The sequence below is a fragment of the Gopherus evgoodei genome, chromosome 7 (assembly GCF_007399415.2).
Source record: "Gopherus evgoodei ecotype Sinaloan lineage chromosome 7, rGopEvg1_v1.p, whole genome shotgun sequence".
Lineage (NCBI taxonomy): Eukaryota > Metazoa > Chordata > Testudines > Testudinidae > Gopherus > Gopherus evgoodei.
Window position 1 is genome coordinate 106,484,535 of NC_044328.1, and position 26,165 is coordinate 106,510,699.

Sequence of the window (26,165 nt, forward strand, 5' to 3'; positions counted from 1 at the left end):
TCCATAGAACACTCAGTTTAAAATTGTATTTCTGCAACAAGGTATAGTTACTGGTGTGATGTAGGTGGGTCTAGAAAACCTTTCATGTTAAAAGATCCTAGATATCAGACACGGTTAGCTCTAAATGCCTTACTTTGACACCCGTACCATAAACTAGATCTCAAAGGATCTCTCCTCTATGAAGTGCCTGCTGGACACTGGCTTCTAGCAAAAGTGAAGGATAGTGGCACTTCTCCATCCCACTGTTTCTGAGCTGCTGGTTCTTCACAAGGCTCAGCTGCAGTAACCTATTGGAGTACTGTTCTGCAAGCCTCATTTACCAACAGAAAAACTTGAGCAAATATGCAAAGTTATTGAAAGGGCTGAAATTTCACATTACCTTCTGCTATCTGTAAATTGGCAGGGAGATGGGGAAACAAAAGGCTGCAACATAGTGGAAAGCTCCTGAGTGAACATTATGTATTTCAGATAAGTTGAGGCTGTGTAAACAAACAAGTCTAAAAGGGATCTTGCTTGCCATTGACCCTTTGCAGTCTCCAATTAATCCATTGTCTAGCTGCAGAAACTTGTCATGACAAGCAGAAAAATGTTATCAGTTGATAAAAATCCTTGTAAAACATTGAGCGACTGTTCAGTGGATGAGGCATTTCTGAATGTCAAGCTATAGAATTTAAGAGATCTAACCAGACCATTAATCCTGAAACGCTAACATGGGCCTTCTCTTTAAGGAGTGGAAGTAGGGAAGGATCAGGAATTCATAATTGACACACACGGAGCTGGTGGACAGGGTAAACTGGATGTTAGTATTTCCAGCCCTACAAGGAAAACTGTGCCATGTGTGGTGGAGCCAGCTCTTGGCAAAGAGTGCAGCACTGCAAAGTATATCCCAAGAGAAGAAGGACTTTACATGGTTGATGTGAGTTACGATGGCAATCCAATTCCAGGAAGTCCTTATACTGTGGAAGCCACTCTCCCTCCAGATCCTACCAAGGTAAATGCATAGGAAGTGCTTCAGCTGTTGACATACAAGAAATATTTGCTAGCCACAAACTGAATTGTGCTCTGTCAAACTTTTTCACATCTTGTTTGACCTGTCATGATTATGGAGCAAGTACATTAAGTAGCTCTTAATTAAATTAAAGATTAAATTGTTTGCTTCACAAAATCATAACTAATTACTTTGTTTTCAGTATTGAGCTTTTCAAAGTTGCTGGCTTGAAGAATAAACAGTTTCATATTGCTTAAAATATCTAAAGTATGACTCCCTATTAATCTAATGAGACTCACTTGAGGCTTCACCCTCAAAGAATGTGTGCTGTAATACAGTTGGCTAATAACTCAGGGCTTGTCTACATCAGAAAGTTGCAGCGCTGGTGAGGGAGTTACAGCGCTGCAACTTAGGAGGTGTACACATCTGCAGGGCACCACCAGCACTGCAACTCCCTGTTTGCAGCGCTGGCCGTACTCCCGTTTTGTCTCGGGTGTAGAGGATCCAGCGCTGGTAATCAAGTATAGACACTTACCAGCGCTTTTCTTGACCTCCGTGGAATAAGCAGGTATCCCAGCATACCTGAGGAAGCCTCTGGTAATCAAACTGGTCTCCTTCCCCAGCTTGCTCTCGCGTTCCCCGAACCCCGAGCAAGCAGGTCTCCTCCTTCCCTGCGGTTTGCAGGGTGGTTCGGGGAACGCGAGAGCAAACCGGGGAAGGAGACCAGCTTCGCCACGGTTTGCTCTCGCGTTCCCCGAACCACCCTGCAAACCGCAGGGAAGGAGACCTGCTTGTTCGGGGAACGCGAGAGCAAACCGCGGCGAAGCTGGTCTCCTTTCCCGGTTTGCAGGGTGGTTCGGGGAACGCGAGAGCAAACCGCGGCGAAGCTGGTCTCCTTTCCCGGTTTGCTCTCGCGTTCCCCGAACCCCCCTTGAAGCTGCCCAATAGCGCTGCAGTGTGGCCACATCTAACACCACTTGCAGCGCTGGTTGCTGTAAGTGTGGCCACTCTGCAGCGCTGGCCCTATACAGCTGTACTAATACAGCTGTAACAACCAGCGCTGCAAAATTTTAGATGTAGACATGGCCTCAGTATAAGCACTGCTTAATGTTGCTATCTTTTTGTTTAATGGGTGTACAGAGACAGCTAAGCTTAAGTCTGTAAGCATGGAAACTCTAGCGGACTTCGTATTGTTTCTAATGTAACTTGACATTAAGATTTTCTTCCATGAAATGAAAGAAGCCTATTCCTTGCTGTAATGTCTACGTAATTTGAGAGTTTAGCAGACTTTAACAAGACTTACCAAATGAATTAGTCTGAAGTTCTTTATGAAACTGCTCTATTTTATTTTGCCAGGCAACTGCCAGATGCAATTACATTTACACAAATTCTCCTCTAACTGAATATTTTTATCCTAGGTAAAAGCCCATGGTCCAGGCCTTCAAGGAGGTCTTGTTGGAAGACCAGCAGAATTTACAATAGATACCAAAGGAGCAGGAACTGGAGGTTTAGGTTTGACAGTAGAGGGCCCATGTGAAGCTAAAATTGAATGCTCTGACAATGGGGATGGGACATGCTCAGTCTCTTACCTGCCTACTAAACCTGGAGAGTACTTTGTAAATATTCTGTTTGAAGAGGTTCACATTCCCGGTTCTCCATTTAAAGCAGATATTGAAATGCCATTTGATGTATCTAAAGTGATTGCCACTGGCCCAGGTCTTGAACATGGTAAAGTAGGTGAAGCAGGATTGCTCAATGTTGACTGTTCAGAAGCTGGACCTGGGGAACTAGGTGTAGAAGCTGTATCAGATTCTGGCTCTAAAGCTGAAGTCAAAGTTCACAATAACAAAGATGGGACTTACGCAGTTACATATATGCCACTCTCTGCTGGAATGTATACGCTTATGTTGAAATATGGAGGAGAGCAAGTGCCAAAATTTCCTGCCCGTGTTAAAGTAGATCCAGCTGTGGACACAAGCAAAATTAAAGTGTTTGGACCAGGAATAGAGGGGAAAGGTAAGACTTAAGCATATAAGTTGTCTCTGCCTGTTTGTACACAGAATATTTTAAGGAGGGGAAAGGCTATAGTGGATACATCTCTGTACAGGATTGCAACTAGTGATTTGTTTTGCAAGAGAATATACTTCTACACCTTTATCAGTCATTCAGAGTTGCCATAAATGTCTAAGAATAATCAAGGATTTTTCATAGACTAAAATATTAGGCTCATCTAAATAGAGTGGCTTCTCAAATTGTGTTCCACAGATGTCTTCCGTGAAGCTACAACAGATTTTTCAGTAAATGCCCAGCCCTTGACAAAGACTGGAGGAGACCATATCCAAGCACAAATCACAAATCCCTCAGGTGCTTCCACAGACTGCCTCATCAAAGACAATGCTGATGGAACATATGCAGTAGAGTTTACACCATTTGAAAAAGGTAACCCTGTTGTCTGACAAACTAAATCTCCTGTTAATGGGCTTGCCAGTAGTAACGCAGTACTTAAAAACATTAGCATCCAGATACAAGAGAGCTCTTCAGTCAGACTATTTCTGCAGGAGATAAAATAGTATAGGATTATATGTACTATACATTTATCACTTTAATTCTAGGTTCTTTAAAATAGCATGTTCTGTTGAAGCTATACTTAAAGTATAACTTTCTGAGACCCTGCTAAACAGTTTTGAATAGATGAGGAGCACTGCCTGTTGCAGTCAGTCTCCAGTATCTTGAATGACTCCTTGAAGGTGATGGTTAATCATTTTAACCTAGTGATGGCTTTTCACTTTACAGGTCCACACACAGTTGAAGTGACTTATGATGATGTACCTGTTCCAAACAGTCCTTTTAAAGTGGATGTCACTGAAGGCTGCCATCCATCACGTGTAAAAGCCCAAGGAGCTGGACTCAAAGAAGCATTCACTAATAAACCAAATGAATTTACTGTTGTCACAAGGTAACTAAATCACACGATCCAGTGGAAGACATGGTAGCAAGTAATTCAGGACAGCTTGACATAAGACACTAAATTCAATAATACTACAAGGGTTGAACTTCAGTAGCCTAACCTGTCTGGAGTCACACAGGTCGTTACTGCCATCGAATTCAGTGTGCCTTTGGTGGTAATCTTCCAGAAGTAGCTATCATGAACCTGTTTTGGTGGTCTTGTAGCAAATCCCTTGTGCAACTAAAGTTAACACCAAATCCATACCTGGCATCTCTAAGCACTTTCACAACTATTCCTGAACTGTTTGATTCACAACTGAAATGTAACCACCTCTGGGGTAAAATGCAGCAAAGCTATATTCTGTCCATGTTAGCATTACTCCGGAAACTCTGAAATGCAAATGGGAGATCAGATTGTAAATCTGCAACAAACAATATGAAAGGAGATTAATGTGCTACATTTTATTTTGCAGAGGGGCAGGAATTGGTGGACTTGGAATAACCGTTGAAGGACCTTCTGAATCAAAGATAAGCTGTAAAGATAACAAAGATGGCAGTTGCAGTGCGGAATATATCCCTTATGCTCCAGGAGATTATGATGTCAACATCACATATGGGGGAGAACACATACCTGGTAAGAATTCTTCCATTAGAAGATGCCCTAAAACTAACAATGAATTTGTAAAATCAGTTTTAGCATCCAAGTAGCATGTCTTCAAATAAATGTTGTGTATTGTAGCTAAATAATGGCTGAGGTGACACTAAGAATGCAATCACCCTGGTCTAAAAATTTGCATAGAGCTTCCTCAGAGCTAACAGACAATTTGCAGTGCCCTACTTGTAGACACTTTGCTGCTGCTTGAGCTAATTTAGGAGCCTTGGGCAGGCTTTTGAAATCTGAGGATTTTTAGAAATAAACTCAGTTTAAACATCAGTTTGCAAAAAACATCTGCAAAATAACTGAAGCCTTAGCCTTAGCTGCTATAGGAACATAGTAAGGAGCAATGGATAGGTGTCCAATACAAACAGATAAAATGTAAAGCCCTTTTTGTACTCACTCTGGGTACTTCTGAGAATATGGAAGAATGATTTTCAGTCTTTCCTGACTCTAATATAAAAGGCCTTGCCTTGTCTACACAACAAAGTTGCAGCGCTGGTGAGGGAGTTAGAGCGCTGCAACTTAGGAGGTGTACACATCTGCAGGGCATCATCAGCGCTGCAACTCCCTGTTTGCAGCGCTGGCCATACACCCGTTGAAACTCAGGTGTAGAGGATCCAGCGCTGGTCATCAGGTGTAAACACTCACCAGTGTTTTTTGACCTCCGTGGAATAAACAGGTATCCCAGCAAACCAGAGGAAGCCTCTCTGGTAATCAAGCAGGTCTCCTTCCCCGTGGTTTGCAGGGGGGTTCAGGGAACGCGAGAGCAAACCGCGGGGAAGCAGGTCTCCTTCCCCGCGGTTTGTTCTCGCGTTCCCCGAACCCCCGTGCAAGCAGGCCTCCTTCCCAGCGGTGTGCTGTCATGTTCCCCGAACCCCCCTGCGAACCGCGGGGAAGGAGATCTGCTTGCCCAGGGGTTCGGGGAATACCGGAGCAAACCACTGGGAAGGAGACCTGCTTCCCCGTGGTTTGCTCTCGCGTTCCCCGAACCCCCGTGCAAGCAGGCCTCCTTCCCAGCGGTGTGCTGTCATGTTCCCCGAACCCCCCTGCGAACCGCGGGGAAGGAGATCTGCTTGCCCAGGGGTTCGGGGAATACCGGAGCAAACCACTGGGAAGGAGACCTGCTTCCCCGTGGTTTGCTCTCGCGTTCCCCTAACCCCCCTTGAAGCCGCCCAACAGCGCTGCAGTGTGGCCACATCTAACACCACTTGCAGCGCTGGTTGCTGTAAGTGTGACCACTCTGCAGCGCTGGCCCTATACAGCTGTACTAATACAGCTGTAACAACCAGTGCTGAAAAATTGTAGATGTAGACATACCCATAGACATAAGAAATCCATCTTGGTGCAGTCTGTTCTTGCATCGTGAGGTGATTAGCATCTTATCTAAATCTAGTCCAATGCAGTATTGTGACATGACAAACCAAGTAGACTAGTGTGGGAACTTGCTTTCTAAAAGTGCAGTCTGTCAATTTAGGAAACACACTTTGAAACCAATTACACAATGACGTTTGACGGAGAGCTGGACTAAGATTGCCCTTCCAGGGTGTGAATGTTAAAACCATGGCTTGCTGTAAAATGATGATGCAGTCTTCTGGGATTATATCATGCACTGCAAACTTTTGTCACTGAAAACATTTTTAGTGCTACCGTTTCCATGAAAATGAATAGGTGCCTGTTTACCTCAAAGGTGCACTGGATCTCCAGCTTGAATATTGGAGTAACACATGAACAGAGTTCCAAGTGTGTAACGGCAACTAACTTACATTTTTAGCTAAGATGGTTTTGCATTGTATCAAGGATTAAATGGCTGTTAATTTCTGCTGAAATAGTTCTGAGCACTTAGCCTTGACTCCTGTGTGCAGAACAATGTGCACTTTCTAGGACTTCATGGAACTGACTCTACCCCTGCCAATCCCATTTCTCAATTTACTATAACTTGGTAAATTGCCAAGGAACTGGATGCTTGCATGCGCCTTCATTTGGGCTTCTGGCTTGTCCTCTCCCTGTACTCTGTTCCTTCCTCAATATGACAAGCAAATGGTTCACAGCTAAACATCCAGCTTACAGGAGCAGGGTGCTGGCAGGTCACTTTCAACAGTGAAACTTGTGTTTTTTAGCAAGCACTCAGGGTCCAGCCAGTTATGGCATGTAGCCCAGATATTTCCAGTTGCTGTCTGCAGGCCTGTCAAATGTTTCTTTGGTTCTTTATCCCCCCCCCCTTTTTTGGTAAGCAATGAGACTTTTTTTTTTTTTTCCTGTAGTTAAATCTACATAGTGTAGCCCCTTCTCTGGCTTTACTGCCTAATACAGCTCTGCTTCTGGATCACTCTCACTACTTCTGCACAGCTTGATAGCATTTTGCTAACACGGTCAAACTTGTGAGAACACAACATGGAAATTCAAAAGGAATACTGACATGTAATTTAACTTGTTCTGTCTGGATACTGCACATTTTTACTGTGCAGCAGGCTTAGAAGTGTAATAGCCTACAAAACTGAATCTGTGTGAAGCCCTTAATTTATGAGCAAATGAACAATTAAGCTGTCACTTTCAGCTGCCATAAATGAGCAGGATACTAGTGGAGCAAAATGAATGGTGATGCAACTAATTTTCTTGCCACAGACTGAAAGCTAGGTAAGCGACTAGAACTATCCACTTAGTACTGGAGTCTCGGTGAATATGCACAACAATTAGACTTGATAGGTGGCTTTCACAGAAGTACAAAAGACTAAGCATAAGGGCCAACTCACTACACTTTTAAAAAAGTGCCACTCCCCTTCAACATTGAGGAATAGTAAGGTAATACAGGGAAGCCTGTACTGTACTTGTGGTGTATGAAATAGCTTTTAGTTTTCAGCATTACTAGGAACACATGAAATAATGAGAAGGCTAAAACTTTCCTTTGACTGTAGCCAAACACTTCAGACCAGAAGCTTTAGGGACTTCAAGTGCTTATTTATTCTTTTCCATAACACAACATACTGTTGGACAAGTTGCCATCTGGATGGGAGTGGAAGCCACTAAACCATGTTGAACGCTGCAAAAGCACAAATCTGATGTCCTAAATCTTAAACTAGGCTATCCACTGCTGTAGATAGCAATGTTGAAAGACTCACTGCCTCTGTGGTGGGGAGTAGATAATTTTTGAAGCAGGTTTCTTCTTGATACAGATTTTGAAAGAAACCAAGATACAAAAGTGAGCTGGCTTCCATTGATAGCAACATTTTGTTAAGTTATCCTCCCTTAAAAATTACTTTTTTTAATTCTCTTTAGCTAAGGAGAAAATTAGCTTTAGCTAAGTATCAAGTGGAAACTGTAGCCGATGGCCTTGGAAACAACCTATCAATTATAAAGTCTTGACACTTGACTTACTCACCTTTTTTTTTGTTTTTGTTTTTTGTTTTTAAGACTTTGGGAGCACTTGACCTGAATACTTTGAAGTTATGGTCCCTTTTTTTGATCAAGCAAAGTTTTCCACCCCACACCTGATTATCTTCAAAACCAGCTCTGAATTGGAGGATAGTGTTCCATTATAGTCAGATACATAGAAATGTAGCGAAGGTGAAAGGTCACTTAGTTCAGCCCCTGAGCTTAGGCAGGACCAAGTAAACCTAGACCATCCTTGACAGGCTGGACAAACCTGTCCTTAACCTCCAGTGATGGGGATTCCACAACTGCCCTTGAAAGACTGCCAAACTGAAGTGCATATTTAGTTTTTTGCTACGCCTGAAAATAAAAAGCAATCTCTACCCTTAATGTTGGAAGGAAATACTGGGGGTGCAAAAGATGGTGGCAGGAGGCTACAGTGAGCTTACGTTTACTTAAACCCTTCAAACTGCTAATTGTCTACACTTTTTTCTGTTTTTACAGGCAGTCCATTTAAAGTTCCTGTGAAAGATGTTGTTGACCCATACAAGGTAAAGGTTGCAGGTCCAGGTCTAGGAACAGCAGTTCGAGCCAAAATCCCACAGTCATTTACTGTGGACACCAGTAAGGCTGGAATAGCACCTCTTGAAGTTATGGTGGCAGGACCCAGAGGTAAGGACCATAGCATTATCCTACTTTTTGTATCTTGCAGGGGGTGCTGGATTAAAGAATTGTGGGGCCTTGTGCATTATGGGGGTAGGGCGAGGTGGTGCCTTCACTCAAATTTGGCCTGGCTGCTGTTAGGACAAACCTGAGCAGTGCTGTGACTCTGCTCTAGCTCGCTTCCTCCTGCTGTCGCTAGCCCCGTGCAGCTTAAATGGGAGCAGCTAAACAAAGCACATATACTCAATCACCCCTCCACCAGCTCCATTTATCCTGACAGCACTGCTGGGATGTGCATATGAGGGGAGAAGGGAAGGGGGGGAACATCCTGCTTGTCCAGGACCTTCCTAGCTACTTGCCAATGTCCCTAAGTCACCACTCCTGTCACCCACCCTGCTCTTGTGGCATGGGCCACATTTGTGTAAGTAGCATTGCTGCACTTCAGTGCCACACAGATTTGGCCTGCTGCAGCACCACTCGCCTAAATCTGGGGGGGAGCTTCAGATGGGGGTGCCATGAAGTGTAGAGTGCACATGGGCTCATCTGGGCGCGTGAGTACCAAAAATGTATCAAACTCTTGTGGAGATAACGAATGACTAGCTCCATTGACAGACTTGTTCCATAAATACCCAGGAGAGCACAAATCTAGTAACTTTAGCAGTACATTAGCTTTAAATAGATCTTCAGTCTTAAACTTTGGAAGAAACTGAGGGGCTACAATGAATGGGCTTCCTCCTGGAAGAGTTGACGTTTCAGGAGGTAAATATTAAGGCGGTGAGATTCAGACCTATTAAAGCAATGCATCAATCTTCCCCTGCCTTTGGGAGGGTGAGAAATGCATCTTTGTCCCCATGAAGCCCCAACCTGAGTTGTACCACACGTTAGCTTGACAGATTTGTTTGGTCGTGAAGTGAGATGGCTTTTGACAAATGTCAAAACTCTCTCTGAAGCAAAGATACTAAATCTGTGCCCTGATCTGTATAACACTAGGACTGCATTTTAGTTCATATTGCCTCCACTATACAAATCCAATCTGCTGAATAAGTCCACAGACAAGAACACACATGCCACTTCAATTGAAGAGGTAAAAGCTTTGTCTTGAACTATGCAATCCCAAGTACCAGTAGCTAAAGCTAAGGGGTGGTAGTTTATTTCTCCCCTACCCTCTAGGATTGCTCCTCTTTGGTCAAAAACAAGCAAGACAAGCATGCTGGGCATACCAAACTCTCCTTTTTAAAATGGAAGATTGCTCTTTCAGTAGGAAGCCGTGTGACAAGTCTGCAGAGTACATTTGGAAGGCCTGCACAGCTTGACTAGATACAGCTATGACCCATGTTACAGAAAAGCAGTTGCTGCTATTACTAACACAGAGAGGTTGAAGTCAAATGTATCAATTTATAGGGTTTATGGTACTAGAAGAATTTGACTAGCAGGGGTTATCTTGTTTGTGACACCTCTGGCCTGATCTCTCTGCTGACCACACACAGCCTCTAATCTCCTGTTTCATAAGGCAAGATGAGCCATAGCTCTGTAAACATGAGTGCTCTTCAAATAACCATTATCTAATTCTAGCTGATGAAACAGATTCCCTGTCATGGCGCAGTCCATTGAAAGCGATTTCAGAGTTCTTTAAAGGTGACCCAAAGGGGGAAGCTAATGAGCCAGGTTTGCATTTTTCACTAACTGCTGACAGCCTATATGCACAAATTCTTCTGCTAAGAGCAAAAATAAGTTGTAATAATGGTGTTTTAAAGGCTTTGCATGGCAACTAAACTTCCCTAATAGCTGCAGAATTACTAAATTTATATTAAAGCATTACTGCAATTATTATAGCTTGTCTTGAAATGTATGATTTGAACTGATTAACTGCATGCTAAGAAATTTACTGCAACTGCAGTAGAAGGCTTGAAACAATTGTTTCAAGCCATCTTAGGATTTCCTGTGTCTTAAAATGAAGCATTTTTTGGACCACCTACTTAAACATTTGTTTTAGTGTAAATGATCTCCGTTGGGCAGTAAAGCTTTTTCCAGATGCACTGAAGGAGCATGAGTCTAAAATCACTGTCTTGTACTAACATGCTTTAGAACTGGACTCTGCTTGCAGTGTATTCCAGTGTTAGTGTGCAGTCTTAGCTGCCTCAACTCTCAGTCACTGCTATCACCTTTCCCTCTTCTGTAAAGCTCTTAAGATACACTTGAGGAGTGACATGGTCTAATAGCTGTTAGCCTGCCTTTCAGGACCATTCTGGCTTTCTCTGGAAGTGTTCTTTTGGCTTTGCTGACTAAACTGGCAATAGCCATCAGCAAAAAAGCCTAAAGGGCTGGTGGAGATGGATGCTTGTTGTCTCTGATCCATGGCTCATCAACATAGTTTCCACCACTTTATCTCCTAATATCTGCACAGTGAAGTCATTCTCAGAGGCTTATGAGATCTGTTGTAAGGCTTTAAATCAACAGCAGCACTTTAAGCTTGAAGCAACAAAACTGCTAATACGATTCTGCTGTTCCAATAGGATGGGTTTGACTATTGCTGTTGAACAAGTGGCCTGTTTTGTTTTTAGGAACGGTGGAGCCAGTTAATGTAGCTGACAATGGAGATGGCACTCACACAGTAACATACACACCTATGCAGGAGGGCCCATACGCAATCTCTGTCAAATATGGCGATGAAGAGATTCCTCGCAGGTAAGCTGACAAAGCATCCATTTTTCCAGAACAAGCCACCTACCTAAATAGCACTTCACCACAGAGTTCATGTTCTGAATAGTCTTAGCCTTCGTAACTTTAACTGACTGCTTTGAACACCTGTTTCCTCCTAAATCTGTACTTAAAAAGAGGGGTTTTCTGGATGTTGATCGCAAGAGCCAGTCTGCATTTTTAAACTTGGTGTTAGACTTGAGAAGTATTGTCTATTCCCCATACCATAACACAGCAAGGTTCTGAGGTGGCCTCTGGTTAATTCTTCCCTAGCACTTGGGGGGGAGTTTATGCAGTGGCATGTGCATGCCAGGGTAGAAGTGAACTCTCAAGCAACAGCATCTCCATTTACATTGCCTTCAAACTAGAATCTAGATTAGTCTTGGGTCCCAATTCAGGAAAGTATATTGGTTAGTGGGATTTAAGTACATGCTTAAGTGTTGTCCTGAGTAGTGATAGTACCTACTGTAAAGCCTAACAAATGATGACTTAACAAACACATTTGTTCCCCTGTAACAAGTCCTTTCAAGGTAAAAGTGCTTCCTACATATGATGCCAGTAAAGTGACTGCAAGTGGACCAGGTCTCAGCTCATATGGAGTTCCAGCCAGTTTACCTGTGCAGTTTGCTGTTGATGCTAAAGATGCAGGAGAGGGGCTTCTGTCCATACAGATAACGGTAAATCATTGTTAATCTTATTTATCCAAACACTCTGTTCTGAGTGGGAGTAGGTTAGTTTAAAGTCGGCTTCTCATCAGTTGCCACACCCTGAAATACCTGGAGTCATTGAAAGATGTGCTCTGGCTAAAACATCAAGTCAAATTCAGATATTGCTTGGGAAATTACTTCAGGGTGTTAATCCTTAAACTTCAAACAACTGAAGATTAAGGCTGGCCAAGCATTTAATGACCAGTTGTGCTGTAGTAAAAACTTCTAGTTTTTCTGATCTTTCTCGAAAGATCAAACATGCTGATACTAAAAGGAAGAAAAAAATCAAGCTTCCTGTTTGCAGACTCAAATAACTTTTTAAATTTAAAAGGAAATGCCTTCCTACTTACCCGACCCAGCAAGGCCACAGTCTTGCACTTCTGCTGTTGGTTGTTTCATAAACTAATCAAATGATCTCCTATTCAGGCTGCTAAATTTACAGGCTCTTTAAACTGATATATCTGTAACTTTCATGTCTGACAAGTTTTGCTATTGCTGCAAGGACATCTTTGTTCCCTGAAGTATCTGATAAGGTAGGGGAGGGGTTGTGGCAAGACTGTGGCTTGGGCAAAATTGCCCTTCGTGCAGTGAGCTAGTAAAGTTTGTTGATCAGGGCTGGAGTAAATGGTTTTAGACACATGGTCGTCTTTTTGCATTCTCTATCCCTATCCTCCATTTCAAGGCCTTTGCAGGGTTCATGCAGCCAAAAGTCATACTACATAATGCAGTTGCTTGGTTTGTAATTCTCCTGTTAACAGTATTCGTAACGTGTAGCAAATATGTGACCTCCCAGTTTGCAGTAGCTTGCCAAATAAAATTCTGTAACAGTTAAGTGTGCTTGGCACTGCATAGGCTAGTCTTTTTGAAGGTGACTGTGTACTCAGTTACTTTTATAAACATCCTTTGCACAGTGACTTTTGGTGGTTCTGCTTCCATTCACTCATCTGATATAGGGCTTGTCTAAACTGGCAAGTTTTGTCACCAAAAGGTGGCTTTTGGTGACACAACTGCAAGAGGGTACACATGACAATGGAACTTTTGTCATGAAAAACACCCAGGTTTGGCAGCAACAAAACTTACTTCCATAGGGGTGGATCGGCCAGTATCCCACAATGCCTGCCCTGATTGCTCTTTTCGGTGTCTGGATCTCTGCTGCCCTGCAGGCACGCATCCCTCCCCTTTGAAAGCTCCAGGAAGTATCTGTGCTGCTCTATTTGAGGAATAAACAAAGAGCAAACCATTGGAATGCTCCTGTTCTGCCCTGCACTAGGAATGTAGCAGCAGGCAGACTGCTGCTGCAGGTATGGTGACCAGACTGCAAGTGTGAAAAATCAGGATGGGGTGGTGGTAATAAGAGCCTATATGAATCCCAAAAATTGGAGCTGTCCCTATAACAACAGGACATCTGGTCACTCTAGCTGCAGGAGGAGGGGGACAGACTCCTGTGCTGCTTTGCCATTCCTCAGCATGGTGAGCTCACAAAGCTATTTGTGATGCTGCTCTCCATGGCTAAGGGGGCTATGGGAGAACTTGGAGAGAATCGCAAGATGGCCAGCGATAAGCTTTTCCTTCCCACAACACTGCACTGTAGGATACATGCCCACAGTGCATTGCTTACCCTGTGAATGATGGTGTCCCCAGTATGGACATGATCTGTCAGAGGGAGCAAGTGTGAATGCCCTTTGGTGATTTTTGTTTGTCAACTTTTGGGTGTTGACCAAGTTTTTGTCAACAAAACTTGGTAGTGTAGACAAGCCCATAGACTAAAAGAGCAAGGCATAACTCCTTGTACCTAAGATGTCAAAGTACTTTAAGGTGTTAAAATATGAACCATTTAGGTTATAAACTTAGGCCATGGCTACACTTACAGTTCTGCAGTGCTGGTAGTTACAGCTGTGTTCGTACAGCTGTGTAGGGCCAGTGCTGCAGTGTGGCCACATTTGCAGCACTTGCAGCGCTGTTGGGAGTGGTGCATTGTGGGCAGCTATCCCAGCATTCAAGTGGCTGCAACGTGCTTTTCAAAAGGGGGGGTGGGGTGGAGTGTGACAGGGAGCATGGAGACAGAGTGGATTTTTGGAGCTGACACTGTTTTCAGCTCCCTGCCTTGCAAGTTCTAAGGACTGAAAGATACACAGTGCCTACCTTCAATCATTTTAGAAGTTTTGACCTTTCCCCCACCTGTCTCTTATTCACTAAATGCTAATTATGCACTCCTAAATAGCCGTCAGACCATGTAAACAGTTGCTCAACATTATCCCTCCCCCTTCTCTCCTCAAGCAAACAGCTTTGAACATTCCAAAGCAATTCTCCTGCCTTCGCTGGCTCGCTCACTGGAGCAAAGAGCAGCTGTGTTTGTTTTTAGCTAAGTAGCTACGGGGAGATGGGAGTTCAGCCATTCTTCTAGTTTGTTGTGGACAGGAATTCTGGGATACCTCCTTATGCCCCGGAGGCCAATAAAAGCTCTGGAATCACCAGCGCTGGAATCGCTACACCCGAGGCAGACCAGGTGTACAGCCAGCGCTGCAACCAGGGAGTTGCAGCGCTGGCTGTGCTTTGCAAGTGTGGCCATATCCTAAGTTGCAGCGCTGTAACCCCTCACCAGCACTGCAACTCTCCAGTGTAGCCAAGCCCTTAGATGAGATCTGCAACTTTATGAAGGGGTCCATTGTGGGGTTTTCTGGAAGCTCACTTTACACTTTGTAGCTGTGTTCAGAACAGCTTTGTTAGAAGCAATCTTGTGCAGCCTTGACCTTGGTTTTAGATGTGAAACTTGTGCATGCCTGAGGTTCAATACTATCCCGACAAGCAAGTCCAAGCAGCTCCTCAGTTCTTGTAATGCTTTTTGAATATTCACTGTAGTAATGGTAGTTGACTAGACTAATGTAAACTTTGTTGCCCAGCTCAAAAATCATTTACAAGACCAGTCTCTTCAGATGAAAGCTTAAGTAGGCTCAATGCTTTGGCCCGACATTGCTAATCTTTCAGTAAGCAGCTGGCAGCAAAACTTTTTTATTTTTACATACTTCATGTTAAACTATCTGAACCCTGCCCATCTGAGACTTCAGACCTACAGAAATGGATATTGAGAAGGCCGACTACATTAACCATAGTCTGGACATGTGCTGGAAATGAGATGCTTCATGAAGTTGAATTCTATGATGACTTGCATTAATATATCCTTTGTCTCGTAACCATAAGGTGATATGCTGAGCATATAAGCATCTTGAAAAGATGTTGCATAACTGGTTTTCGCAACATTTGAACTGACGTATGTAGGGGGTACTGTTTGATTCTTATGGTATGCTGAAAAATCTAAAAAGGACCTGAAGGGTTGTATTGGAAACTACCTTGGGTGGGGCCGGATGCTGCAAACACTTGTCTGCAAATAGACAGTGAAAGTTGTGCAATATAGCTTCTGATGCCTGTTTAATTTTCCACTTAAAATGTCATGTTTTGTTGCTAGTCCTTGTTTGATCTGTATGCTAAACCAGTTTAGGCACTAACTCATCCAGAACATGCAGGCCCATTTAAGAACATGCAGGCCTATTTCTAAACTTAAGTTTTGTGGCCTGAACACTTCTTCTGTATCCATCTTCTTAAGAGAGTCTTACATTTTAAATGTAACTCATGAGGCAACTATTAATATTTCACATGTGCCCCTCAGGACCAAGAAGGCAAACCAAAGAGAGCTGATGTTCATGACAACAAGGATGGCACTTATGCAGTGACATATGTCCCAGACAAGACAGGCCGGTATATGATTGGTGTCAAATATGGTGGGGATGACATCCCATCTTCTCCTTACCGAATCCGTGCGTCGCCAGCAGGGGATGCAAGCAAGTGTTTGGCCACAGGTATGTGGCGAGTCTGCTGTGTTCCAAAGTACTTGGTATATTCTTACCCTTTTTTTTCACATGAATATTTCTAGCCAAGCTACAAATGGCTTTTGTAATGACCTTGCCTGAAAAGACTGCAAAAGTGAAAATGAAGTAACTGCCTTTATAGTAGGTGCAGTTACCTGCAGGTCCCAAAATAGATTTTCATAAAACATCATTCTGACTAATTGACTTCCCTAAGATCATCTTTTAGGGATGATTCCTTTTTGTGGATTAAGATGAAACTCTTGCTGGGGTAAGCCAGATCTCTTATCTGCAGCCCTTGTTTGACTGTAGAAAAGTCAAACAGTTGAAGTTGGAAACTTGCATTGGCATAAATGAGAACTTACCCTGCAGAGATGTTTAAGAGGGGTGTGATTTAAGACCTCACTTCACATGCAACCCCGCATGCAAATTCTAGCAGAACCAAATGTACAGAAACCAGCTTCAGTTGAAGTGAGAAGAGCACTTGTGCTATTAGGGAACAGCTGTGTTGTGTCGTTCCCCCCCCCCCCCCCCAGGGATTATAGTAGCACCCAAAGTCCATTGTGTTAAGTCCTGGACAGAGAAGTAGTCCTTTCCCTGAATTCAATCTGTAGAACTGAATTTAATGATCAGAGGCTTCTGAGCTGCCAGTTTATAGGACTTAAATTCCTATAGTGAACACGCACAGCAGAGCTCTACTTCAGGTTTTGATGAGTTACAGGAAAAGCATAGAATCTTAGATGTTGGCTGGTAAGTAAAAACTGACTTCATTGCTGAATTTAATGTAAATCTAATCTACAACACATACCCATAAGGGTGTTTAGATAATGTTTTGACTTAGCCTGGCACTAATTGGAAGTTTTTATAAAGTTTAACTGTCACTTTCTAAAGTTAATGTTTTTGACAGTTGAGACATTTCAGGCTTCTAAAATAACTGTATAGATTCCTATCACAAATGAAAAAATGCACTGCAGGGATCTTAAATCAAAATTCAGGGGAAGTGGAGAGAACATTTGGCTTAATGTCCTCATACCACTTTCTGATCTAGTGAAAATTATTCAGCATTGCTGAGAGCAGCACTTAACTGCTAAAGCCTTGAATTGAAACAGTTTCTCAGATGTCCACTTAAATCACTTTCCTTAAAATTTATCTGTGACATCCATATAAACACTCAAATGCTGCTGATCTATATTAAATGACTAAAACTGTGAGCCTTTTGGTACTTGTAAACAAATTGCTTTCTTAGTGATGAATGCCATTGTTTGTTTGCATTCCAGAGCATATGTCTTAAATGTATCATAAACCTTACACTTCATATTTCTCATCACTGACTTAAAAATCCATGTCTTTTTTAAAACTGGGTTATACTTGATAGCTGTGTATTCATGGGAGTTTCTCAAACAAATGAAACAAAGGGAGCAAAAAGTCCTGTGGGTGAATACCCACTTTGTCAGATGCATGCACCCATGACAGCTCATGCTCCAGTATGTCTGTTAGTGTATAAGGTGCCACAGGACTCTTTGCTGCTTTTACAGATCCAGACTAACACGGCTACCTCTCTGATACTTAATACAGAAAAGGTTTCAATTGATACCTTTTTAAGAGGCCTTTCTTGACTGTCAGAGAAGGGGGAAACATGGTCAGTTGTAATTGCTAATCTATTTCATTGCTAGAATATCTTGCCTTAGCCCATACTAAGGAACTGGAGTTTTATTTCACTCAGGGCATCTAGTTAAGTGACTAGGTTAGGTCAGCTGGGGATCCATATATTAAGTAGCATCCTGATAAAGGATTAAAAGTGATAGGTTGCTTTCTTAAGTGTAAGAGTCCATCAGCTCTCTCTCAAAGCTTTATTTTATTTTAGCCTCACCCAGCCTACCTGACTGAGCTGAAGAATAAGATTAAAAATTGGCTCTTGCAGATAAATAATTCCTGGAACACATGAATATGTAAGCAAAAAGAATACAACTCCTACCACACCATAAACTGGTCCTGTGACCATGTTACTGTTTCTCTTATAGTCTTAATGTCTTCATGGGGGGTATTCTGTTAGTTTGCTGATATGATTGAAGCAAATCATCCATCCTGTTTTCTAGAAAAAACTGGATTTGTAAAACTGAACACTTTCTGTAACCAAAACCTGCTTTCTAGGTCCTGGAATTGCATCCACTGTGAAGACTGGTGAGGAAGTTGGGTTTGTAGTAGATGCTAAATCTGCAGGGAAAGGTAAAGTGACATGCACAGTCCTGACGCCAGATGGTACGGAAGCTGAGGCAGATGTTATTGAAAATGAGGATGGGACTTATGATATCTTCTACACTGCTGCTAAACCAGGAACCTATGTGATTTATGTCCGCTTTGGTGGAGTGGATATTCCAAACAGCCCCTTCACTGTAATGGTAAGTTGTTGGTTTTTTATTTCCCTCAGCCATACTTCAGATTTTATATAGTAGTTTCTCGAATAGTCTGGCGGAAAACATTTGAACACGCATTACTTATGTACATAAAATTTTACATTTCACAGTACAATTGGGTTCATGATACCATGCTGATGGAAATGGTACAAGGATGGTCTTTTGGACCGATTTTTTTATCTTCACTTTCAGAGTTTTTGTCTCTACTTTACTTTAGATCTTTTTAAGAACCATGTCAGTGGCCATAGCCTCTGCTTTAGAAGTCCCATTACTGTAGCTGTACATTTTGCTACATGTGCATCATGTCTGTCTTGTCAGTTAGTAATTTGTAACTTCATACCAAATAACCTATTGTAGAACATACTGTGCTTAATATTGCAAACACTTTTTTTTTTCACAATTGCCTGCTAAATGACTTCTAAAGTCAGATCCCCACTGTTTTCTAGCAAGTACTCGTTTATACATGGGCATGCTAGGCCTTATTTTTCCTGTTTAAGGAGGTTTCAGACACGGCTGAGAGCCCTTGAGTTGTAATTACCAAAGAAGCCCTTGGCAGTAGATAGCTTTTAAAAAAAACCAAAAAACCCTGAGTACAAAGTTTAGCTTAAAAAAAGCTCTGTGCACAGCATGATCTGTCACATAACAAATCTAAAGACCAGGATAGGTGAAAGAGGCTCTTGACTATACTCAAGCATTAGAGGGATAGCTGTGTTAATTTGTATCGACAGAAACAAGGAGTCTGGTGGCATCTTAAAGACTAACAAATTTATTTGGGCATAAGCTTTCATGGGATATAAAGCGCACTTCTTATGGGTTACTAACGGCACTGTGTTTTCAGTGCCTAAATACTGGTGGGCGGTGTTCCCATAGTGTAGAGCAGAACATGTCTCAACACTTCTTCCCAGTGTTATGAAAAACAAGTGTTTATAGCAACATGTATTGCATCAGACTCCCCTAATCACTAAACCACTGTGGTATTGGGCTGAAAGGCTTAGAAAGCTCAGCCAATAGTGATTGTACCTATAGCCAGCCAGTTTTAATCCAGTTGCATCACTGCATGTCTGACTTCACAGCATGATGTAGCAGTGTTGCTGTAAGCGTAGCTAATTTATATTAGCTACTGTAGCCCCGAAGACACTTCATTGAGAAGTGACTCCCTTCACAGCCATGCAAAACATCCGCCAGAAGCATCTCTTGAGGTCAATGAATCTGTTCCAGAGGCAGTCGATTTTGCTACTTCCTAATGTACTGATGTGTTCGTAAGTCTGATGTCGGGGGTTTGGTGCTCAATACCAAAGAGCAATAGCTGTCTCTCTAATAGACCTCCTTTGTTTCAGTGTAAATTCCCAGTGTGTTGCTTCACTTAAGGGATCTGCAATGAAGTAAATGGGCAAAGCAAGTTCAATGGCATAACACTAGCTGAAATGTTCTGGCCTAATGTGATACTCTGGATTTCTATTGCTTTAAGTAGGAATGACTTGAGTCTGCCAGTCATCCTGTCTGCATTTGGGAAGGGAGACTTCATGACACCAATATGGTTCTCTTCCACTGAAGTCACCATCCCAGAATGTGCATCAGGAGAATCCATTAACTAAGCAGCTAACATTTAGTCAAGGATGCTCAGTCAGATTCTGCAGTTGAATGTCTCCCTCCTGGTGGTGAGGTGCCACTACAGAACTGGGAGGAAATTTTTGGGATGGGGAAATGACTATAAAGTGAAACCCCTTAAGTGTTTTGTACTCTCTAAAAGTATTCATTCCTCCACACTTGACATCCAATTAACCTGCGTTTGCCACTAACCAGGCTACGGATGCAGACGAAGTTGCAGTAATGTCGCAGGAGCCAGTAAGCGCATGTCCCCCTGGATTCCATCCCTGGGTACACAATTTTTTACTCTTCATTCACATTCCATTTCAGAAATGACAACCTGCTGCTTGGGACTGCTTGGTCTTCTGGTCCATTTGTTCACCGCTTTCCAGCTGATCAAGTGTATTTTGGGATTCAGACTTCATGCAGATCTGTTTTCTTTGCTGCTTAAAGGGACTCTCCAAACTCTCAAACATGAAGAGGAACAGTGTCCATTTATTCCTTCTATTTCTGTGTAACTTAACAAATTCAACCTTGCAGTATAACTTCAAGCAAAGTTTTCCCAATATAATGGCAAACGTTGTCTAAAACTGCATTGTGAAACTTGTATTTCTTCAGGCAAAAATTTGCTGCTGCTTACATTGCAATCATTCTACCATTCTAAAAAAAACCCTTTGTTCCAGGCCTTGAGCAACTAAAACTCTTATCTCAGATGGAACCATTTTGCATCTTGTGTGTGCTAAATTCTTTCATTTTCTTCACTTATGTGCAATTTTTATCTTAAACTTGCTGAAAATCTTTTGACTTTGGCAGGTGGGCCAATATTAAGCTGGTGGATATTAAGGGATGCTTAACTGGGCAGTTGTCTATTAGGCAAAATTCTGTAGTTGATTCATCTCTACAGTACTTAGTGCAAATTTTGTGCACTGCACAAAACTGCACACAGATCAAATTCTTTGTACTGTAAATAAACACTAGCTGTTCTATACTTGCTCTGTCCCCATAAAATGACAGCTCCTTGTTTTCTTTAGGTCACAGAAGAACCATACATTCCTGTTGGTGACATGAATGGTGTGGGATTTAAGCCCTTTGATCTAGTTATTCCTTGGGCTGTAAGGAAGGGAGAAATAACAGGTAATCACTTCATAGTGTGACAAGCTGCATGGAGCTGCCTAGCTTTTGACAGCACACTTAAGCATTTACAACTGTCAATGTGATGTGGAAAATAGTATTGAATATCTTGACATTAAGTACTATGTAACTTGACTTTGGTTACTTGCATACCGGAGGCGTAAGCAACATACTTAATAAAATATGCATGTGTGAAATATGTTCTAAAATTCAGCAAGGCAACTCCTGGCACTGCCACTAATCCCATTAGTCCTAAACTGAGATGTTACTATCCCATTCATGGGCTCTGGATGCTGCTTTCTGGAGCACCTGTATATTGCTCCTGAAACTGTAATGCAACGTATCAAGTGAACTCCTCCAGCATAATGATCATAGTCCACAGCTGCTGACTCTTCTTCCAGGCCTTCTGTATAGCCTCAGTAGCTGACCTTCTGGTCACTGCTAGAAGTGACACCAAGCCAAGTCCTCAAATGCACAGCTTAAGGGGGCTGTCACAAATTGAAGGATCTTTCTACTGGGATGGTGGCTAAAGTAATATGAAGTGTCCCATTTCATCTGCTCCCTACTCCAAATGCACTGTAGGCCAGGTATCTGCATTTATTAGAATTGGTTTTCTTCAAGAACATGCACACTTGTCCTTCAGCTCAGTATTTGGCTGTTGCCCACGTGGCTTCCTTTAAGGTGCTCATAATCACTTTTAAAGGATTGTGGGGGAGCCCATTACAGAAGTGAAATGTAACTTGATTAATGATCATACATCCTACTAAACTTTCATTTGGCCAATATAATCTTGTGCTACATCACTAGGCTGTTCACTGTGTGTCTGCTGTACAAATACAATATAGAAGCACAAGTAGGAATATTAGGTGTTCTCATTAGTCTTGTATTTGTACTTGTGAAAAAGTAACTTACCATCTGAAATGCTTTGGTTCAAAATGGTCAGCTTGACTGTTCAAAGGAGTGTGTGTGCGAGTGCTATTCCAGTTTCCGTTAACTCTTAAATTGCCTTCTATAGGTGAAGTTCATATGCCCTCAGGAAAAACGGCTACACCAGAGATTGTGGATAACAAAGATGGTACAGTAACAGTTGGATATTCTCCTACTGAGGTTGGGCTGCATGAAATGCACATAAAATACATTGGAAACCATATTCCAGGTGAGTGTCTAGCTGAGCCGCCTTTGCATTGGGACACAAATTGTCAGTGTAAAACTGGGAATGTTCAGTTTGCTCCCAAATATCTTTTTGGCAATGTTAGTTGTAACTAGCAGGTTGCATAACTCAGTTTGACGATGTATTCACTTAACTATCAAAGTTAGAAATTCCCTGAGACACTTACTATTCAAATAACTTGTCTTGTTTCAATAGACAGGGAAACTAGAGTGAGAGCAAGTAGAGGCAGGGGAGCTTCCGGTGCAGTTTAGCATGACAAGACAGACGTAATGGACCTGGTTTTGGGAACCAGGTTTTATGGTTTGTGACTTGCTAACAAGTCTCCCATCTTGGCTCAGAATGAGCTGAGCAATATGTTTGAGCTGGGAAGAAGACTGGCATGTTTGCAATTCCTTGTTTTTAGAAGAATCTCCAATAATTATGTAATGGAAAAAGGAAGGTTCTGAGGAATTACATATGCCAAACATAACACTAGAAAAACTAGGATCTTGTAAACCATTGAATGAACATCCAATGCTTCTAAACCCCCAAATGTGGTTTTGTGCATATTTTTGTCTGGTTTATCTCTTAAATCCTTTGTAGGAGAGCCCACTACAGTTCTATGTAAACTATCCAAACAGTGGAACGTGTATGCCTATGGACCTGGTCTCATTTATGGTATAGCAAACAAACCAAGCAACTTTACCATTGTCACAGAAGATGCCGGAGAGGGTGAGTTCTTTAAGAGGGATGGTAAATATTGTTTTAACCAAACTTTTTTTAATTCTGTACAAAGAAGCCTAACGCAATTTCAAACACATCAGATGTAATCTGTATGCATAATTGCACTTAAGTCATAAACTAATAGCGATGTTCTAATTTACTGGAAATAACCTCTGAATAACTTTTTCTCTCATCTGTTAGCTGGGATTCTATAAGGGAAAACTCAAGTTAAATGCTGACATGAGTAGACTGTCAGACTCCTTTTTCTGAATTCTAACTTGCGCACAGCAGAGTAAAAACTCTAACATTTCCTGTACACAGTTGTATTTCAGACTGTTTCCTGGAATAATAAACTTGGCTTAATTTGGAGGGGGAAGGGTGAAATTCATTAGTCAGTAAATTGACTCTGAAAAATCAGTGTTCCATGAATCAAATGTAGTAGATTGTATCATGCTCTGTCAAGGCCACCTTGGCATACTTCTAGCTGGCTGAAGCAAATGGTTCTCTGGCTAAAATTCTTTTCCGAAAGGATAAAACTGAATGGTAAAACCTCAAACTGAATACTAAGTAATAAATGTCTTAGTAACTGCCTTCTTTACAGCTACTTTGTCTCTAAATTTTATTTAAAGGTTACTCAATTAAAATACTACTACTTTCTAACAGGTGGACTGGACTTGGCTATTGAAGGACCTTCAAAAGCAGAAATTAGCTGCATTGATAACAAAGATGGCACTTGCACAGTCACTTACTTGCCAACCTTACCTGGAGATTACAGCATACTGGTGAAGTACAATGACAAACACATCCCAGGCAGCCCATTCACTGCCAAGATCACAGGTATGAAGAACACTCAGTTAACTGTTCCAATCAACAGATGGTCAGATTCCAGAGTGTAATCCAACTGCCTCTTCAGCGTATAACTGCAAAATTGGCAAGCTACTCTCTGGCCTGCAGTCTGGATGAGGTAGACAATTTTATGTTTAGCCAGTGAAGTCTACATATTAGCCTTGTAAATTAAACAGGCTAGTAACTTACTCTATTTAGTTAAGTATGAGATTGCCATTCTTGTGCTAGCTAGTAATAAATTAAATTGCTGTAATGGTAAGTGCATGGGATGAGAAGGACCTGGAGGTCCATCTAGCCTCACACTGGCTCAGAATGCCTTTTAGATGAGGTCTGCAAGTGTTCAAAGTGGAAACAGACACAACCTTGTGACACTGACCAGCTCACTTAAATTACCAAGCTGGACTGAAAGAGTCATGCTAAAGTGCCTTCCTAACATAATCTTGTTCCATATTTTATCCTTTCATGGAGTAGAATTCCAGATGCTCTTATGAGACCACCATAGTAGGACATGATGAATAGACTAGGACATAGGAGCCAGTAGAACTGAAGCTCTTCTGGGTCACTTAACTAGATCCATATAAATAGAGACACCAGATATCAGCTATGTGTCAGGTGATTTCAAAGCATTAGAATGTGTTTTATCAGATGATAAAGCAAGAAAGGCAGAGCATGCTGTTGCCTCAGACTCATGGTCTGGCAGAGCCAGGAACAGGATGTGGGCCTCCCAGCTCAGCCTGCCTTATAAAGTTAGTCCTATATAAATCTAACTGGAATCTGCTTGTATTTTTGTAGATGATGATGGCAGAAGAAGATCCCAAGTTAAGCTTGGTTCTGCTGCTGACTTCTTGCTCGACATTAACGAGTCTGATCTCAGCCTCTTAACAGCCAGTATTAGAGCCCCATCAGGTCGTGATGAGCCTTGTCTTCTGAAAAGATTACCCAATAACCACATTGGTAAGCTCCACATCTTCCTAAGAAAGGAAACTAAAATGCTGTCTTGCACTTGTTACTAGCTGGTCATTCACTGGCTTGTGGATTGGGTTGATCTTTCCTGTGTCGTCCAGTCCTCACCTGGCAAGTGTGGTGGCCAGGAACAGAATGGGTATGGAGACTAAATGCCTGCCTCTCCCTTATGTAATACTCCATGCTGGGGTTGAGGCACATCTCTAAGTGCACTGATACTACCCATGACTAATCAATTTTGGATTAACAGTCTTCTAGACTCTGGTATTCCCTATTGGCCCCTTAAATGTGAACTGCAGCTACATAGCAAAATTAAAAGGCTTAATCACTTCTTCAGTGCAGTGCTTCTTCTCGATTCATGTGACAAGGGTTTTAATCAGGGTGGCATGTATGCAAACCTATAAACCAGCCTGTGTCTGCTGTGATTGCCTCCTTGCCTTGTAGGTATCTCATTCATTCCACGAGAAGTAGGCGAACACCTTGTCAGCATTAAGAAAAATGGAAGTCATGTGCCAAATAGCCCTGTCTCTATCATGGTGGTTCAGTCAGAGATTGGAGATGCCAGCAGAGCAAAGTTTCCGGCCGTGGATTGATAGAGGGACGCACGTTTGAGATGTGTGATTTCATTGTAGATACAAGAGATGCAGGTTAGTGCTATGTGAAAGGTCCCTTTTGGAACAGTGCTTCAGCACACTTCTGAGGGAGGCCTGAGTTATGGGCTCTTCAGGATGGTGCCTTTCTGACATTTGGATTATCCATTTGAAACTACTCCAAGAAATGCCAAGTGTGAATCAGTTGTTGGCCCCAAACATTCTAAGTATTTGTGCTACTAAACTTGAATGCTATCAATTGGTCTCTGTGAGAAACAAGTGTAAAGGCTTTCAAATTGTGTCAAAGAAACACCTAAGACTAAGCTAATAGATTCAAGAAGCCAATTTTATTTGATATTTTGCATATAGTAGCTTTCCCTGGTGTGCATTTTTTCCCCCTGTAGTAGGCTACCTTTTTTTTCCTCTTTGTGAGCACCTCTTTGCAACAGGGGAAGGTGCACTTACAAAGTCAGAAAATGTGGCTGTAAACTGCCAGTTTCTGACATGGAATCCAAGTATAGTACCTGAAACTACTTCCCCTGTCTGAAACTAGTTGACTGAGTGCTGACAGCATAACAATCTAAGAACTAAGACAGGTTATACCTGACTGTTTTATATATATCCGCCCACCCCCGGCTTGTCTCTCACCAACAGACATTGGTCCAATAAAGATTACCTTGCCTTTTCAGGTATACAATGGCAGCCAGAACATACTGCAATAAAATAGCATTAGGCTATCTTTGTTCAAGACTCATGTGACTAGTAATCCGTATGCTGATATGACAGGCATTTTTTGCTTCAAATTGCCAAGCTTGGATTGGAACCATATTTGACTTCAAATCACTTGCCCATAACTGAGGGTTTTTAGTATACGTG

At 42.1% G+C, this 26,165-nt stretch overlaps 1 protein-coding gene across 1 annotated transcript in view; it reads left to right on the forward strand.

Annotated features, from left to right (window-relative positions):
• FLNB (filamin B) overlaps positions 1-26,165 on the forward strand; it is a 113,645-nt gene that overhangs the window by 67,958 nt on the left and 19,522 nt on the right. The window contains 20 exon segments of the mRNA XM_030568307.1: positions 729-991; positions 2,407-3,004; positions 3,254-3,427; positions 3,782-3,944; positions 4,408-4,568; positions 8,463-8,630; positions 10,194-10,286; positions 11,183-11,306; positions 11,839-11,995; positions 15,690-15,879; positions 18,037-18,284; positions 20,103-20,177; positions 20,918-21,020; positions 22,033-22,177; positions 22,776-22,807; positions 22,810-22,899; positions 23,554-23,727; positions 24,529-24,690; positions 25,144-25,266; positions 25,269-25,346. Of these exon segments, the coding sequence (XP_030424167.1) occupies positions 729-991; positions 2,407-3,004; positions 3,254-3,427; positions 3,782-3,944; positions 4,408-4,568; positions 8,463-8,630; positions 10,194-10,286; positions 11,183-11,306; positions 11,839-11,995; positions 15,690-15,879; positions 18,037-18,284; positions 20,103-20,177; positions 20,918-21,020; positions 22,033-22,177; positions 22,776-22,807; positions 22,810-22,899; positions 23,554-23,727; positions 24,529-24,690; positions 25,144-25,266; positions 25,269-25,346 (3,321 nt within the window).